General features: G+C 43.1%; 2 protein-coding genes across 3 annotated transcripts in view; both read right to left on the bottom strand.

Moving 5' to 3' along the window:
* Positions 1-14,748, bottom strand: part of ADCY6 (adenylate cyclase 6) — a 934,310-nt gene that overhangs the window by 837,910 nt on the left and 81,652 nt on the right. The gene's annotated exons all lie outside the window — the stretch shown is intronic.
* KANSL2 (KAT8 regulatory NSL complex subunit 2) lies at positions 2,528-14,207 on the bottom strand. 2 transcript variants are annotated; one of them, XM_083484866.1, is made up of 10 exons: positions 14,058-14,207; positions 13,086-13,344; positions 11,512-11,690; positions 10,656-10,770; positions 9,659-9,822; positions 8,005-8,171; positions 7,584-7,680; positions 6,452-6,705; positions 4,069-4,308; positions 2,528-3,223 (listed from the first exon to the last, which is right to left on the bottom strand). In XM_083484866.1, the coding sequence occupies exons 2-10, from the start codon at positions 13,334-13,336 to the stop codon at positions 3,125-3,127; spliced, it is 1,566 nt and encodes a 521-aa protein (XP_083340992.1). In that variant the 5' UTR covers positions 13,337-13,344; positions 14,058-14,207; the 3' UTR covers positions 2,528-3,124. The 2 variants fall into 2 exon arrangements, with proteins under 2 accessions (XP_083340992.1, XP_083340993.1); XM_083484867.1 differs by having other exon boundaries at positions 6,554-6,705.

The raw sequence follows: 14,748 nt of genomic DNA, 5'->3' as shown, positions 1-14,748 counted from the left end.
TATTATTGCAACTGTATGGGATGTATCCTACTGCATTTTCCCAATGTGCAATGCATGATCACCCCTTTCCTCTCTAGGAAGAGGCACTTCTTGAAGTGACATAGTAAAAGCAAGATGGAGAAAAGAAAGATACAAGTTGGTTGGCATCCATCTGTCTTGAAATACAGTGCAGAGTGCACCTTCAGGGGTGAAGTCAAACTGTTGGGAGAGTTATAGCACCTGCTGTGGCTATAGAGACCAATACAGGCATGTTTTGTTTGAAAGCTTAGGGTGTACAGGAATACCGTGGTCCTAATTTTGTTGATACAGCAATTCTGTAGGATTGCAGCTGTAAGGAACCAAAGCATCACAAAGCCTTGCTCTGTGATTAGTGGAAAGTTTGAATCTCAAGTACACAGGCATTTGTGAAAAGGCAAAGAAATGGTGCTCAGGAACATTTGTAAAACATGTTCCTCTTTGAAGGCAGAGAAATATACATAAGAGAAACCAAAGTGTCACACGTTCTCTTGTCTTGCTCCCTATATAAAGATCTCAGGGACGAGACCATCGCGCCGCTCCTGTCTGCCATCCCGGGCCACTCTTGCGAAGCCAAGCTGTTCTCACTCCTGGCCGACCAGAACGGCTCGACAACAGAGAAGGTTGCCAAATTTGTCGAGAGAGCAATGAGATTGAGAGCTGCTACCTGAGTGACATTAGCGTCGTCGCCCAGATTCCTCTCCTAGGATTTTACTATTATTATCGTTATGTTTTGCTACTATTATTTTGTCGGCCCCTAAAATGTATTTTATATAATTGACTTTTTAGTTTTATTCTTTGTGTGTCGTTGTTTTATTGCTATGGCCGATGGCTGACGCAAATAAAGATTTTTATCTATCTATCTACATAAGCAAACATAGTTAATACAGTTACCAGATATAGGAAGTAAAAAGCTAGGATCTCCCGCAGGACCTTGCTGATCTTCTTTCAGTACCATTCTCTCCAAACTTGGTGCCTGTTTTTCAAGAATTGGTGTAATAAATGGTGAAACATGAAAGTGTGTGTTTCTTCTTGATGTTGCAGGGCTTGGACAGCTCAGGAACACATAATCCACATTCCACAACCCTGAGAGAAGTCATTTATCACAGCAGTTAAATACACACCCCAAATCCAATGCTCTGAACAATCTGTGCTCAAGTCATTTGAGCACATACAAGTTTGTATTTGCCCCAGACTTTATAATTATACGATTACATAGCAAATCACCTCAAGTTATCCCTCTCTTGTACAACATATATATATAAAAACACAGTTCCGAGAACAGAAGTTGCACTCCATCTTCAGGCAATTATTTAGTCTGACGTATGTAAAAAGGCACCAGGGGACAGGATTTCAGATGTCCATCAAATCTTTCAGGTTTGGCAACACTGCACCAAGTATGAGTAAGGAAACTATACTTGTCTGCCTGTACTACTGCAAAGCAGTTCCAGCCCAAGCCAAGTTCAGCTTGTTCTCCTACCATCCTACCCACTGCCTAACTACCGAGGTGGCCAAACAATTTTCTTATTGGCTCCAATATATTTCATTTTCTTTTCCTAGTCTCACTGCTCATCTAATTATACAACTTCCTGTAAGAGTATGATTATAGTCAAAGTACTTCTGTCACCAGTGATAAAGAACTCCATTGTTGAAGCATATGAGATTTGTTGTACGAGTGCTAAAGAGTGCTAAAGTGCTAAAACACATTATCAAGCTTTCTAGACATGTATCCAGCAGTCTGTGTCTGAACTGTTCATATATAAAGTTAAGTTCTGCTATGTCCTGAAAAATGTCCACCTGCAATTTAATTTGATTAGGCATCTTCCGCTGAAGTTGTGCTAATCTTTCCACCACCGTCAAGGTGACCCACTTAACATGCAAGTTGTCTGTTCAAAGTCTAGAGACATCTTTCTAACGTTGCATGACAAGCATTAGCACCAACATTATAATGAAGAGGACCAACTGTTTACACATTTTTTCATTGTTCCCTGCAAATATGGATAACAAAGAAGAGAGTCCAAGTTTACTTCTTTTTTTTTAGGACAGCCCCCGTTTCAGCTTGGAAGCTGACTTCTGCTTTGACACAACTCCATAAAAGATGCAAGTAAGTGCCTCTCATTTAACACTTCCCCTTTCTTTTGGGATGATTTTTGGAAGAGCCAGACAAACATAAGGAATCAGTTAAAATTATAGAATTTACAAGATGGAATGATGGCCACCAAATGGACAGCTTTGGAAGGGGATTAGATAAATGCACAGAGAATAAAGCTATCAATGGCGCCAATCATTATAGCTACATACTTACCTCCCATATCAGAGACTGTATGCCTCTGGATACCCGTTGCTGGGGATCATGCATAAGAGAGGGCTATTATACCCGTCCTGATTCTAGGCTACTCATAGGCACTTGGTAAGCCACTGTGAAAACAGTATGTTGGAGTAGGTGGGCCTTTGGTCTGATCCAGTACAGCTCTTCTTATGTACCAATCGAAGTCATAGTTGTAAAAGCAAGTTATAAACATTATCCAGTGTCTTTATTATACTACATGGGATATGTACACAAGTTAAAGCTACAGGTGGATATTTGATTACAGACTTAAATGCCAGAAAGAAAGAAAAAGAAGGAATAGCTGTGCAGCATTGACACCATCAAACATCACCAGGCAAGTGCACAGTTCAAAAACCTCTTTAGCATGGACAAGCCCACAACTTAAAACATATTCCCAATAATCCAGTTACAAAATGTTTTCCAAGCCACCCCCTTTTATTATGAATTTAGGACTACGAATATAAACTAGGTGTGGCTCCTCAGTGTTTGTATTCATTAAACATTGAGAGTCTCTCATGCCTTATTGGAATTTATAACAGTACCAGAATTATTAAAAACCAACCAACCCTAAAAGGCTATCAACTGAACAATATCTGAAGGCCACTAGAAAAGCACCCAAAATCTGCCAGCCATGTGGCCTTCCAGAAAGAGATTTCACTAATCTAGAAATATTTAATATGGAGATGGAGGAACACACAGAACCAGGAGTCCAAGAGTAGCAGATGCTTCATCGTGTGTTTTTTTTGGGGGGGGGCGGATTGCCATCTGTTTTGAGTTTTATCAGCTGATGGAAGCTGGTTCTGAATTCCCATTGGTTGCAGGTTCTTCCTTTTTACCGTCCTCCAGTCCTGGCCCAGTTGTCACAAGATGCTGTATATTCTAGTAGAAACAGAGAGGATAAAATTGACAATCGTATCCTATGCTTTTTTTACAGAAACTGGACCTAGTGTGTTCCTATGCAAAGGATGCAATACAGCAACTCTAGAATCAGGTCATACCCAGGCCAGAGAAGGTGTTTTCTCCCCCTTTGTTTGATGTTACTCCCCAGTGAATTGGCTATTCCATTCAAACATTCAAAACAGCCAACAGACCATGGGAAAATTTTCCTCTGGGCACCTGCTTGAAACCAATGGCTACTGCAAACCATTAGCCTTCAATTCAAGGCCTGCAGAATGGATCGGTTTTGATTCCTGGTTGTTAAGACAATTACCATTTCAGAAGGCATGGGAGGAAAACAGTCTCGTCTTGAGAAAGCAGAAGTGAGCGAACAAATATGCGCACAACAAACAGTTATAAGCTGAACTCATGTGAATATATTTTTAAGCAGAAGCAAGATGAGAAAACATTAAATAAATAGTAATAACCCAATCACAGTTCTGGAAACTCAAACAAACAGCATCAGCCACCTGCCAGCTCCTAACCCGCTTCCCATCCCTGCATTAATGCGCCAGGCCAGCTGTGCAATGTTACACGGCTGGGGGACGGTCCTCTTCCCTCCTCCAAAACATACAATGAGCAGATGGCTAATCCCCTTGACAAACAAGCACGGGTTGCCTTTTCCTTAGGAGCTAGCCTATGCACGTATTCAGGCTGACTTCAAGGAAATCTCATGGGACTTTAGTGGAGGCAAGACCTTCGCCAGCAAACCTTAATGCACTCCTTAAAAGGATCTACTGACTCCCATCCAGAACCCCATGCAGGTTCTTCCAAGCCCAGATCAGTACCTGTGAGGGTAGCTCTTGTAGCAACTCTGAAGCAGGAAATGCAGTTTGTCTGGGGAAAAACGCTCTGCCTGGCTGTGCTGCCTGGTTCAGAAGTCCTTGTTGAGCAAACTCTTCACTTGGTGGCACATTTGTGGGGGTTTCAGCAACACTTTTGTTTAACTGGTTCTCAAGAGAAGTAGAAGGATCAGAGAGCAGAGGAGAAGGGGGGCATTGCATGCCATCCCCAACAACATCCAAGTCCTGTCACAGAGAATACCAACAGTTTTGAGATGTGGCTAAACAGGGTGTTTCCAGTCCCCCTCCCTTAACCCATTCCTAACAGTATTTCAGCTTCTTCTGAAGGGAAGCAGGAATCAAACAAAGTCAGCATGTGCTGAAAGTAAACATGAAAATCAGACTGACATCCTTATTTTATTAAAAGGCATACAGAGTCTGCTTTTTAGCTTAACAGTCACTTTTGTGGGCAGAGAAAGGAGATACTTACAATTCCAGAACAGGCACTTTGATAAAATGAGACAGATCCTAGCTGCCTCTTGATAAGGTTCTACCTCAAAACAGAATAGTTTCAGAACAAATATATGGACACTTCTATCTAGGGAGATTTTTATTTTAATTGAAACAGCAAAATCATGGCATAAATGCCATCAGGGATGATACAAAGCTGCCTAGGGCTTTGCAGCTGGAATCCAGTGTAACCCAGAAAGCAGCCGGGATTAAGCCCTAACGTTCCTCTTGGAAAAGACATTAAAGGCCCACACAGAGGCTCATTAATACACTCTACTCCCCACAGAAAATGCCCCCATTTGCAACCACATGATAAAGCCACCATCCCAGTGCTTGCACTTCAGAACAAGTTATATATGAGAAACTAATCTGATCAGTGCTCACTGTACCCAATAGACCTTGCTGAACTATGTGGCAGACCTCCAACTCTCTCCCTACAGTGGGATGTATGCTGAATGAATGGGAAGAGTATGGCCTGATAGGACTCAATATCCCCCATTACACACGTCTCCACAAATGTCCTTATGTTCAGCACAAGCTTGACATCCTCACTATTTTCAGAACCACTTTCAGAGCTGGCCCTAGAATGAAACTGCTAGCTGATTTTACACTATTATTTTTAGAAGACAGGCATTTCAGTCAGCATGCTGTGTCTACAATGTTTAGTTTTTTATAAAGTACATAGATTTAGCAAACACACAGGCCATCCTAGTAATCCAAGGATTATAACCCACACAAACCCTTATGGGATAGAGAAAAAGCTGCTTAAAAAAAAAGGCTTTTAAATACGGATTTTAAAGGTCTGATGTTTTCAAAGGGTTACAAAAGGTCCAATTAACCCTTTTTGTGTTCTAGTCTTTCCCAACAAGATGCCTTTATATGAATCAACAAAATTCCTTCACTTAAAATTCAGTCAGGGCAAGGAACAACAGGCCATCAATTCACTGCCCTACACAAATACAAGTATTTGCTCCAAATACACACTGAGGAACCCATAATTTTGTTCTTAATCTATTTATTTTAAAATATTTATGTGCTGCTTTTCTAGACAAAGCTGAAACTACATATTCCAAAACAGCACACCTCCAAGGAATGTACCACCTCTGCAAGCGGCTGGGAGACCACACATTCCAAGTGTCCCCCCCACCCACAAAAAACCACACACATATACAAAGTCAATGTATCAAAGAAAACTAGGTTTTCCACAGGTGTAAGTGCCTCTATTTAACATGGAGGAAGAAGCATTTGATCATATTACCCCTCCATTCTCTAGCTCTCCCTTTGCTTTTTATAAAAAGAACTTTCAAGTATCTTCATTTTCTCACACCCACTAATCTCTTTACCCCCCCCTTTGTTCCTCCAGAAAGTCTTCTACTAATCCAAAATGACATTTTTCATGCCCCAACAGCCTCCTTTCTTGCTTCCTATGCTGGGAAGTCTCTCGGTAGCCCTCTAAATGTCTGATAAACACTCACCTCCTCAATCAGCTTGATCTTGCACCTCTTGAGTTTTCACTCTGTTCCCCTTCAGTTGTTAGTTTAGTCTATTATTTAGACTGCAAACCTGAGAATAGGGTCTGCTTTATTTTAATGTACCAAATTTATTTAAGTCCTCTAGAAATATCGACAGGCATGGCATCAGCAACCTACTTTTTCAAGTGACACACTTTTTCCTGCACCCAAATGTCAGCACTGTTCACCACGCCCATGGTGCCTGCTTCTCCCACATAATCCATGCTTTTGATGTATCAGAACTCTCTCCCCTTACTCATTTACATGTAGCTTCAACCCATGTCATTACTGAAGTACTCATACCCAGGTTAGAGGTAACTGTGCCTTCTGAAGTGCCATGGGCAGGTGCTGCATTACAATTCACTTACATCACTGAACTCCAGCGGCAAGCTCTCTGTGGGCCGGAGTTCAGCTGCGCTCAAGTACAGATCCATGGAAGCAGCTTCCAGCTCCTCGGGAACAGACAGTACCTGTTCAGGAACATACATCTGAGGTGGTAGCTGGAGATGGAGTGGGCAGCAGGGGTCTTCGGAGAGGCTAACAGGCACTGGCTTGCTGCAGGGTGCTTCTTCTGACCCTTGGCACAGCTTAAATAGAAGCTGATTGGTATCCTGGCAAATATCTAAAGATGCAGTCAAAGAAGACAAGCAAGATTTGCGAAAAGGCAAGGTCAGCCGTTCCAGGACATGAGAACTAAAAGGAAGTGTTAAAAGCAGACTTTTAGTAAGTCAGCAGGCCTGCCATTTTGTATGTTTCATTAAAAATAATGAATAATTTGCAGAAGAGTACATAAGATATATAGAATGGCAGGTGACAGCTCCCTATTTATTTCCATTTTCCTTGGAAATACTTCTGTTTAGAAGAAAACATCAAGGTGCACATCTGAACTCCATGTGCAGAATCATAGTCTGTACATAAATAATCTAAAGCACCTTAAATTTACTGTAGGAATACACCACCATATTAAGGGGGAACTGCTGGACTTTAGCCTCAAAGTAAAAACCAGCTTTTAAACTCATGGGGCTTGAATTTTTAGTAGATAACTTTTCTTCTGCATATCACAACTAGTAGTCAGCTGTTTGCAAACCAAAAGCAGCTGAATAATTAATGCAGGAGTAGACCACTAGGATAATATAACACAAAGTCAGCAGCAAATTATGTCTAAATTCAGAATATAAGATTTAAGGATCATCGTGGAATTGGAACTACTCAAGTATGTGATTCTGAAGGGATCAGTCTTATTTCAGACAGTGGCCTTATTGTAGTTTGAGGTTTGCTTGTTGCCTCCAACTGAATTGGCTGTTCTAGTCTAAAGCAATTGAACAGCCAACAGACCATAGGAAGACATTTCTTTGGGCGCCTGTTTGAAACCAGTGGCTACAGCAAGCCAGCAGCCTTGATTCAGGGCCAAAACAAAAAGCAATGAAAAACAAAAACAATTCAATTATTCTCTTACTTCCAGAAGTACTAATACAGACAACTGACAGGTTAAAAGGATACGAGTAAGGCAGTGTCTTGTCATTGGAAGAGACTGGTTGGAACATCGAACATCATCCACAAAGGCCAAACACCTCTGGCTAGAACGGGTGGTGTGTGCCTGCAGAGCACAAGATAATTTTGCAGGCTGTTGGTGGAAAAGCTGCTCTTACAGGAATACATCCTTCCATTCAGAAATCAAAAAACACACAATAGAGAATCACCTCAACATCTCTTTCCACATGTATTCGTAATAATGCAAGAGGCTGAGCCGATACAATAATTCTGTGCCCTGTTCAAAACAAATAGTGTCATATCTAAAAATCTTCCAGCATTTCAGAGCCAATTTATACCCCTGCCTTACTTTCAGAGGAAAATCACAAAACCCACAATTTCTAGCTCCACTGTGCCTAGTAGGAACAGAAGCACAGCCTGACTCAAGTACCTGCTGGGCAGCACCCTCAGTGACCAGCATCCTGCGTTCCTTCAACTGCCGGTGTAGAAGAGCTTCCACACCATAACGCTGCCGATATCGCCTCAAGTATTTCAGCCGTTTCAGGTTTTCACGTTCTTTAGCCAGAAGTCCCTCTGGGCCTGTCAGGAGGCTGCTACCTGGAAGACACCAAGGAAGCATCCTCAAGGCACTACCCTGATTCTTGTAAATCCCAACAGACTAAGCACCTGGTACTTTAGTGAACCTCTTTTGAGAAGATTATTTTTCACTTGAGCTCAATGGTTCCTTCTTGTTTATAAACCCACATTATAATACATTCAATACAAAATGCACACAAAAACAAATCTGTACTAAACCCTCTATGCTGTAAAAATGGATCATCAATGTCTTACTATGAAAACCAATAACATTTCACACAATTTTGAAAAAATTGTCTAGCACCATGCCACAAGATTATACTCTACAGGATCCTTTCTATATTTCTCTGCTTGCAGATTGTCCCACGGAATGCTTTAAAGGTAAAAGTAAAGGGACCCCTGACCATTAGGTCCAGCCGTGACCGACTCTGGGGTTGCGGCGCTCATCTTGCTTTATTGGCCAAGGGAGCCGGCGTACAGCTTCTGGGTCATGTGGCCAGCATGACTAAGTCGCTTCTGGCGAACCAGAGCAGCGCACGGAAATGCTGTTTACCTTCCCCCCAGAGTACCTATTTATCTACTTGAACTTTGACGTGCTTTCGAACTGCTAGGTTGGCAGGAGCAGGGACCAAGCAACGGGAGCTCACCCCTTCACGGAGATTCAAACCGCCAACCTTCTGATCAGCAAGTCCTAGGCTCTGTGGTTTAACCCACAGCGCTACCTGCGTCCCTTATGGAATGCTTTAGGCCACCTTTAAAGAGCAACTGTTTCAAGACAGCTAACTTGTAAAATCTTGTAAAAGAACCTGTGGGATTGATTATTGGTAGGTGTGAGGAAATCAAGTTTTGAAACTGCGTAGGGAAAGTTACCCAACTGGTGTTATAGGGTAGTCAACTGTAGGTGTATTTAACCAGAGAAAATACTCTTCACCATTAAACTTCAAGGAATTGTATACTATTTGTTAGTAACTGTAGGAGTCTGCATCTCCCTTGATGCTTATATCAGGTTTGCAAAGTCATGTGTGGAACAAGTCCCACACTTGTGGCCCTGCGCTGCCAGAAGCCTGTGCAAGAACTTCCACTAGTGCAATGGAGCCTTTCCCCCCTTCCCCTAATTGCCTCTGGGGGTTGGGAGAACCCCTGGAAGAGAAGGGGAGGCAGGTCGTTTCATCAGGCAAGCAGAAATGTTTGTGCTGACACAGCAACCTGCTAAGTACTACATTGAATTCCTTCCTATGCATTCTCCTACCATTAGGGCCAAATGATGCTCAATACTCCTAACTAGGATTTGGAAACTTCCTAGCTCATTGGAAGATGACTTTTGAAAACAATTTCAGCAGATATAACAAGAAAGTAATGAAAGATCTACAGAAATACTTGTCAAACATTAAGCATTCTAGCTCTTGGTAAACTGCTTTCAGATTGTCCTAATGAATTTTAGAACAGCTTTAGCAAAGCTTCTGAGCTGCAATCCAGTAATGCTTATTTACAGGACAATGGCTGTTTACCTATGGCCTCATGTTCCACCTTGCGGCTGTGTAAGTACCGCCGTTTTTTCTCTTTCAGGAGATGTTGAAGTCGTTTGAACTGATCAATATATAGAGACTGCAGCCGGATGAGTTTTTCTCGCATGATCAGTGCCACTTCCTCAGCGGTGTACACACCAGCATGTCTGCAGAAACAGGATCCAATTTAATAAGGAAGCAACCCAAGTCACATTTTCTCAAGTCATTAAAAAAGGAAGAGCCAGCTAAAGTAGTGTCAAGTAGCAAAAGGAAGCCATTTAACAGCAAAGCACTGAATCAGGTAGACCTGTGACCTTCAACAGGAATACTTAGAGCAGGGTTTTTGTTAACCTTTTAAGAGAGGATGCTAACTTGACAAACTCAACACAAATACCTGGAACGGCTACAATGGAGATGGCTTGGTTCTAAAGTTAAAACCACTTTTAAGTCATTTTAAGGCTTCGTTTGAGCTGCTGTTTGTGATCACTATTAGAGAGGTTAGGGGATAACATTTCTTTCATAACTGTAACCTGGCCAACGCCTTTAGGATACAACAAACAACTGCTGTACATTCTGGGGGCTAGCACATGGAAAAGGGTGCTTTCACACATACATGAATGAATTTATGTGGTGATGCTGGTTTTATATTTTAGTTACAATTTTCTTTTGAGAAAAATTTAACTTTTAAATGCAGCCTAAATTTATTTTTTAATGAAAGTCTCTGAGGACAAAGGAATTCCCAAAGTCTATTTTTGGACTTCTCAAAAAACAGAACTGACAACTAAGATTGCATTTTGATAGAATGGCTATACTGTATCTGCTCCAGAAGTGAAAGGATTAAAATATCCACCTGTCCTCTAATCATTCTCTTATATGGTACGTCACCCAAAGGCCACCAATTTTTTCTGAAGGTGACTTATATTGGAATGAAGTTTTCAGCATCTGTTGACAGGAATTCTTAATTCTGATGTGTCATACAACAGCAATTCACATGACTCACTTAAGGGGGTCCTCCTGGTCACTGTCAATGCTATCTGCTTCACTGTCAGGATCTCCTCTCCATGTCTGATCCACAGTAAGAGGTTCCTGCTCTCCATCACTCCAGCTGTCCTCATCTGAAGGAAGAATAACCCATTTGTTATTTGGAGAAAAGTTTTTTTAAGGATCTAATTCATGTGGGGAACCCTGGAACATATGCTGTGGATGCGTCTTGCATTGAGAAGGGCAGGGAAGAGAGAAGGAATGCCAAAAGGTGGAGGGAGAAAAGGGATGGTCCTACCAACTAATTCTGCTTTCCATTGTCCAGCAGTTCTACATAATCTTCAGAGACCTAGCCTTGATCACAGAAACAAACTGCACACTACTATAACCAGATTGGGCACTATGCTGCAAGCCAGCCATATAAACATTCTTCCCCTTTCCCAGTACATTAGGCTGCTCATCCTATGCCAAAGAACCAAGAGATTTGGGTTTTTGTTAAATCAAAAATTAGTATTCATGGCTACATATATAAGGTAGAGCATAATGATAAATCAGAAAACAAAGAAAATTGGAAGTTTACCAACTTTATGATTCTGCAAATCTTTTCCCTTCCACAGTTCATAAGTTGCCCATCCTGACATTTTGGCCAGCAGGTTATAAAAAGAAGCATTCGGAAGGGCATGTAACAAAAAACAGCATATATAAAACAACACTGAGTGAAAAATCTAACACCCACTGCTTCCATCTTCTCTCCTGGGTGGCTTTTACTTTTCAATGATAATTACATATACTTTTAAATTAGGATGTAACAGACCCTAGCCTTCACACCCTATTTTAATGACCAGATCAATGCCGTCACCACCTATTCCACTTACCCAGTATTCTGCTAGCCTCGCTGCGGCTACTCTCTGAAGTCTGGGAGCCCAGCTCTGTCTTGGCATAAGAGCTCAGCTGACAGAGAAGGGACTCCCGCACAGGACTAGGGTTGGACTTCTTCATCTGAGCCTGCAGTGCCAGGGCATTTCTACGAGCATGTTCAGCACAAAACGATACCCTAGATGGGGAGACAAAAGAGAAACCAACCTTTCGTGGCTCCCAAATACAAGCATTTTCTAAAGTAGTACTGTTAATAAAACAATAAGCAGTATGTTTTCATTTTGTTTATAGTGTAGAAATTAACACAAAACCAGTTGATGGCAGCCTAGATTCTGAAACTGAGCAAATCATTTACAACAGTTGCAACCATTGCTGGACCAGAATAGCTTGTAACTGCATTACTTCTATGCAGTGTATGTGGGGCTCTCTTTGCAGTTGACTCTCAAAAACTGTAAATTATGCAGAATGCTGCAGCAAGACTACTAACAGAAGTGAGAGCCTACCACAATTTTATTAAAGATCTGCACCAGCTACAGATTTTTTTTACTGGGCCAAGTTCAAGGCTTTACTATTAGTATATAAAGCCCTTAACTGATTAGGACTACTTTACTTGAAGGATTTCCAATGCCCATATGTGCCTACTTGACCTACTTGACAATTTTGATCTGTGGAACTTGCACTTCTACAAGTGCCATGTAATGTTCGTTCTGAGTGTACTAGGAGTCAGTGTAACAGTGCAGTAGCTTTGGAATTCCCTGTGTATTAACATTAGGAAAGCACTCTTGCTATGCTATTTGATGCCAGTTTAAAACTTTTTGATTTCAGCAAGCCTAACCACTGAGCCTAGGGCTTGCTGATCCGAAGGTTGGCAGTTCGAATCCCCATGACAGGGTGAGCTCCCGTTGTTCGGTCCCTGCTCCTGCCACCTTAGCAGTTCAAAAGCAGGTCAAAGTTCAAGTAGAGAAATAGGTACCACTCCGGTGGGAAGGTAAATGGCGTTTCCATGCACTGCTCTGGTTTCGCCAGAAGTGGCTTAGTTATGCTGGCCACATGACCCAGAAAAACTGTCTGCGGACAAACGTCGGCTCCCTCAGCCAGTAAAGTGAGATGAGCACCGCAACCCCAGAGTCGTTTGTGACTGGACTTAACTGTCAGGGGTCCTTTACCTTTTTTTTTACCCAGATATGTAATTTAGTTACATTTGTGTTTTTAATATTTGTTGATCTAGCATTATTGATAAGCGTACTTTTTAAGGTTTTACATAAAGCACTTAGAAGGAGATTTTTATTAAGCAGTTTATAATTTTTTCTAATAAAATAAACACTCCATGGCAGTTTGTTTTTGCTATGCATAGAAGGTAAGCAGCCACTTCAGAAATTGATCTGGATATGCCACCTAACAAAGGCATGCCCAAAGCAAGGACTCATGCAGTAACACAACAGGCACCCTCATTTGAGGAGGAATACTTGGTACATCTCACAACTTGCGCAGGTTTAAGTTATGTGACTTCAACTGTACATGGATGAAGCCTGGCCAGCTCTCCACAGATAATCTGAACATACGTAACACATACCCATCCTTTTTCTCAGGTTTGGGAGCTGCGCTTGGACACCTCTTCCCATTCTTAGTGGAAATGTAGCTGCACTGCTTGAAAGGCGCATTCCTGTCTTCAAGAATGTGCTTTATGCAGAACTCGTGTCCTTCCAAACGAGGCTGGGAGCATGGCCGGTGAGCAAAGGCACATGACAAGGCCTCTTGGGGCCTTGGCACAGGGGTGAGTCGTCCCCGACTTGAAGGCAACACGTGGATGCGAATTCTGTTCATGCCAGCGTCTGCAAGGAGCATGTTATTAATCTCTGCAGCACCACTGACACAGAGGGTGTCAATACATAACCATAAGAACGCGGGGTGGGGGTGGGGGGGGGCTGTTAAATCTATCAGTTTCCAGGTACAAGATTTCAACCCTGGCCTTCCTCAGCTTTATCGAATTACGAAGAGAAAAAAATATCCAAACCCCATCCAAGCTGATCCAAGTTTTGGGAGAGGAAAGCAACGTAATGGGGTCTCGCCCCCCAGCCCTCCCCTCCCATTATGGCCCTTTCCCTTCTTTTTAGTTATTAGGCCAGACTTCTTGATTACCCGTTTCTTGCCTTTTGGTTAAATTAAAATATATATAGCAGGTAGTGGAGTGTGATGGCGGGGGGGGGGTGGAGAGAGAGAGACAGCCGTTTTAGAAAATAGAAATGAGGAAATAAAAGAATTATTATTTATTCTGGTAAGGCGCGCGCGCACACACACTTGCTTAGCTCCCCTGTGGGAAGAGCTGCCCACCTCCCGCCAGGGGCTTCGCCCGACCTCCCACCCGCGGTCGCAGCCGCCCTCTGCTGCTGCAGGGAATCCCTGCCCTTCGGCTCTCGTCTCCAAACCACCGGAGCCCCACGGCACACGCCTGGCCAACGAAACGCCCTTCCTATGTGGAGCAGTTTGCCCACAAGAAGCGGGAGGAAAGGGAATAAAAACGAGACATAAAAAAACAACGCCTCACCTTGGTCATTCCCGCCGCCGCCGCCATCTTAACTTCGCCTCGCGCTTCAACAACTCCTCCCGCTCGCCATCGCAAGCCAACCCGAACGGGAGGCGGAGAGCGGGGACAGGATTGGTCGAAAGGTGCGTCACTCGAGCGAAAAAGCCCGCCTCTCTCCCTCTCCTCTCCCCTACACGCCCAACGGCGCGCAGCCGGTGGGTGGGACCCTACAAATTTATTGGCTGTAGCTGCTGCCGTTCACGGGCGTGAGCATTCCACCACGTAAGAGGGCGGGGCTTGAAGTTAGATGCTGAATGCCTGACGTCGCGCAGCGTTCAGGCTGGGGAGGAGCGGACCCAACATGGCGCCCTCAGACACAACCCCCATCAGTCGCTGCCAGCCTGGCCAAGGGATGCTTTTGTTGCATATTTATCCCACGTTTCCTCTAAGGAATGGGCATGTGGGATGAGTTTTAATGGGCAGGAGAGGATATAAAGGTAAAGGGACCCCTGACCGTGAGGTCCAGTCATGACCAACTCTGGGATTGTGGCGCTCATCTCGCTTTATTGGCCAAGGGAGCGGGCGTTTGTCCGCAGACAGTTTTTCCAGGTCATGTGGCCAGCATGACTAAGCTGCTCCTGGCAAAACCAGAGCAGCGCATGGAAACGTGTTTACCTTCCCGCCGGAGCGGTACCTATTTATCTACTTGCAC

The sequence above is a fragment of the Podarcis liolepis genome, assembly GCF_965112155.1.
Source record: "Podarcis liolepis genome assembly, chromosome: 2".
Lineage (NCBI taxonomy): Eukaryota > Metazoa > Chordata > Lepidosauria > Squamata > Lacertidae > Podarcis > Podarcis liolepis.
This window is presented reverse-complemented; position numbering and strand designations above follow the sequence as displayed.

Excerpts from the sequence above, each read along its gene's own strand:
- KANSL2 (XM_083484866.1), bottom strand. The coding sequence starts at position 13,336 with ATGAACAGAATTCGCATCCACGTGTTGCCTTCAAGTCGGGGACGACTC. Across the intron at positions 8,172-9,658 it reads GGTGGAACATGAGGCCATAG|GTAGCAGCCTCCTGACAGGC; the intron begins GTAAACAGCCAT and ends GGTGTCTTCCAG. Across the intron at positions 3,224-4,068 it reads TACAAGAGCTACCCTCACAG|AATATACAGCATCTTGTGAC; the intron begins GTACTGATCTGG and ends TGTTTCTACTAG.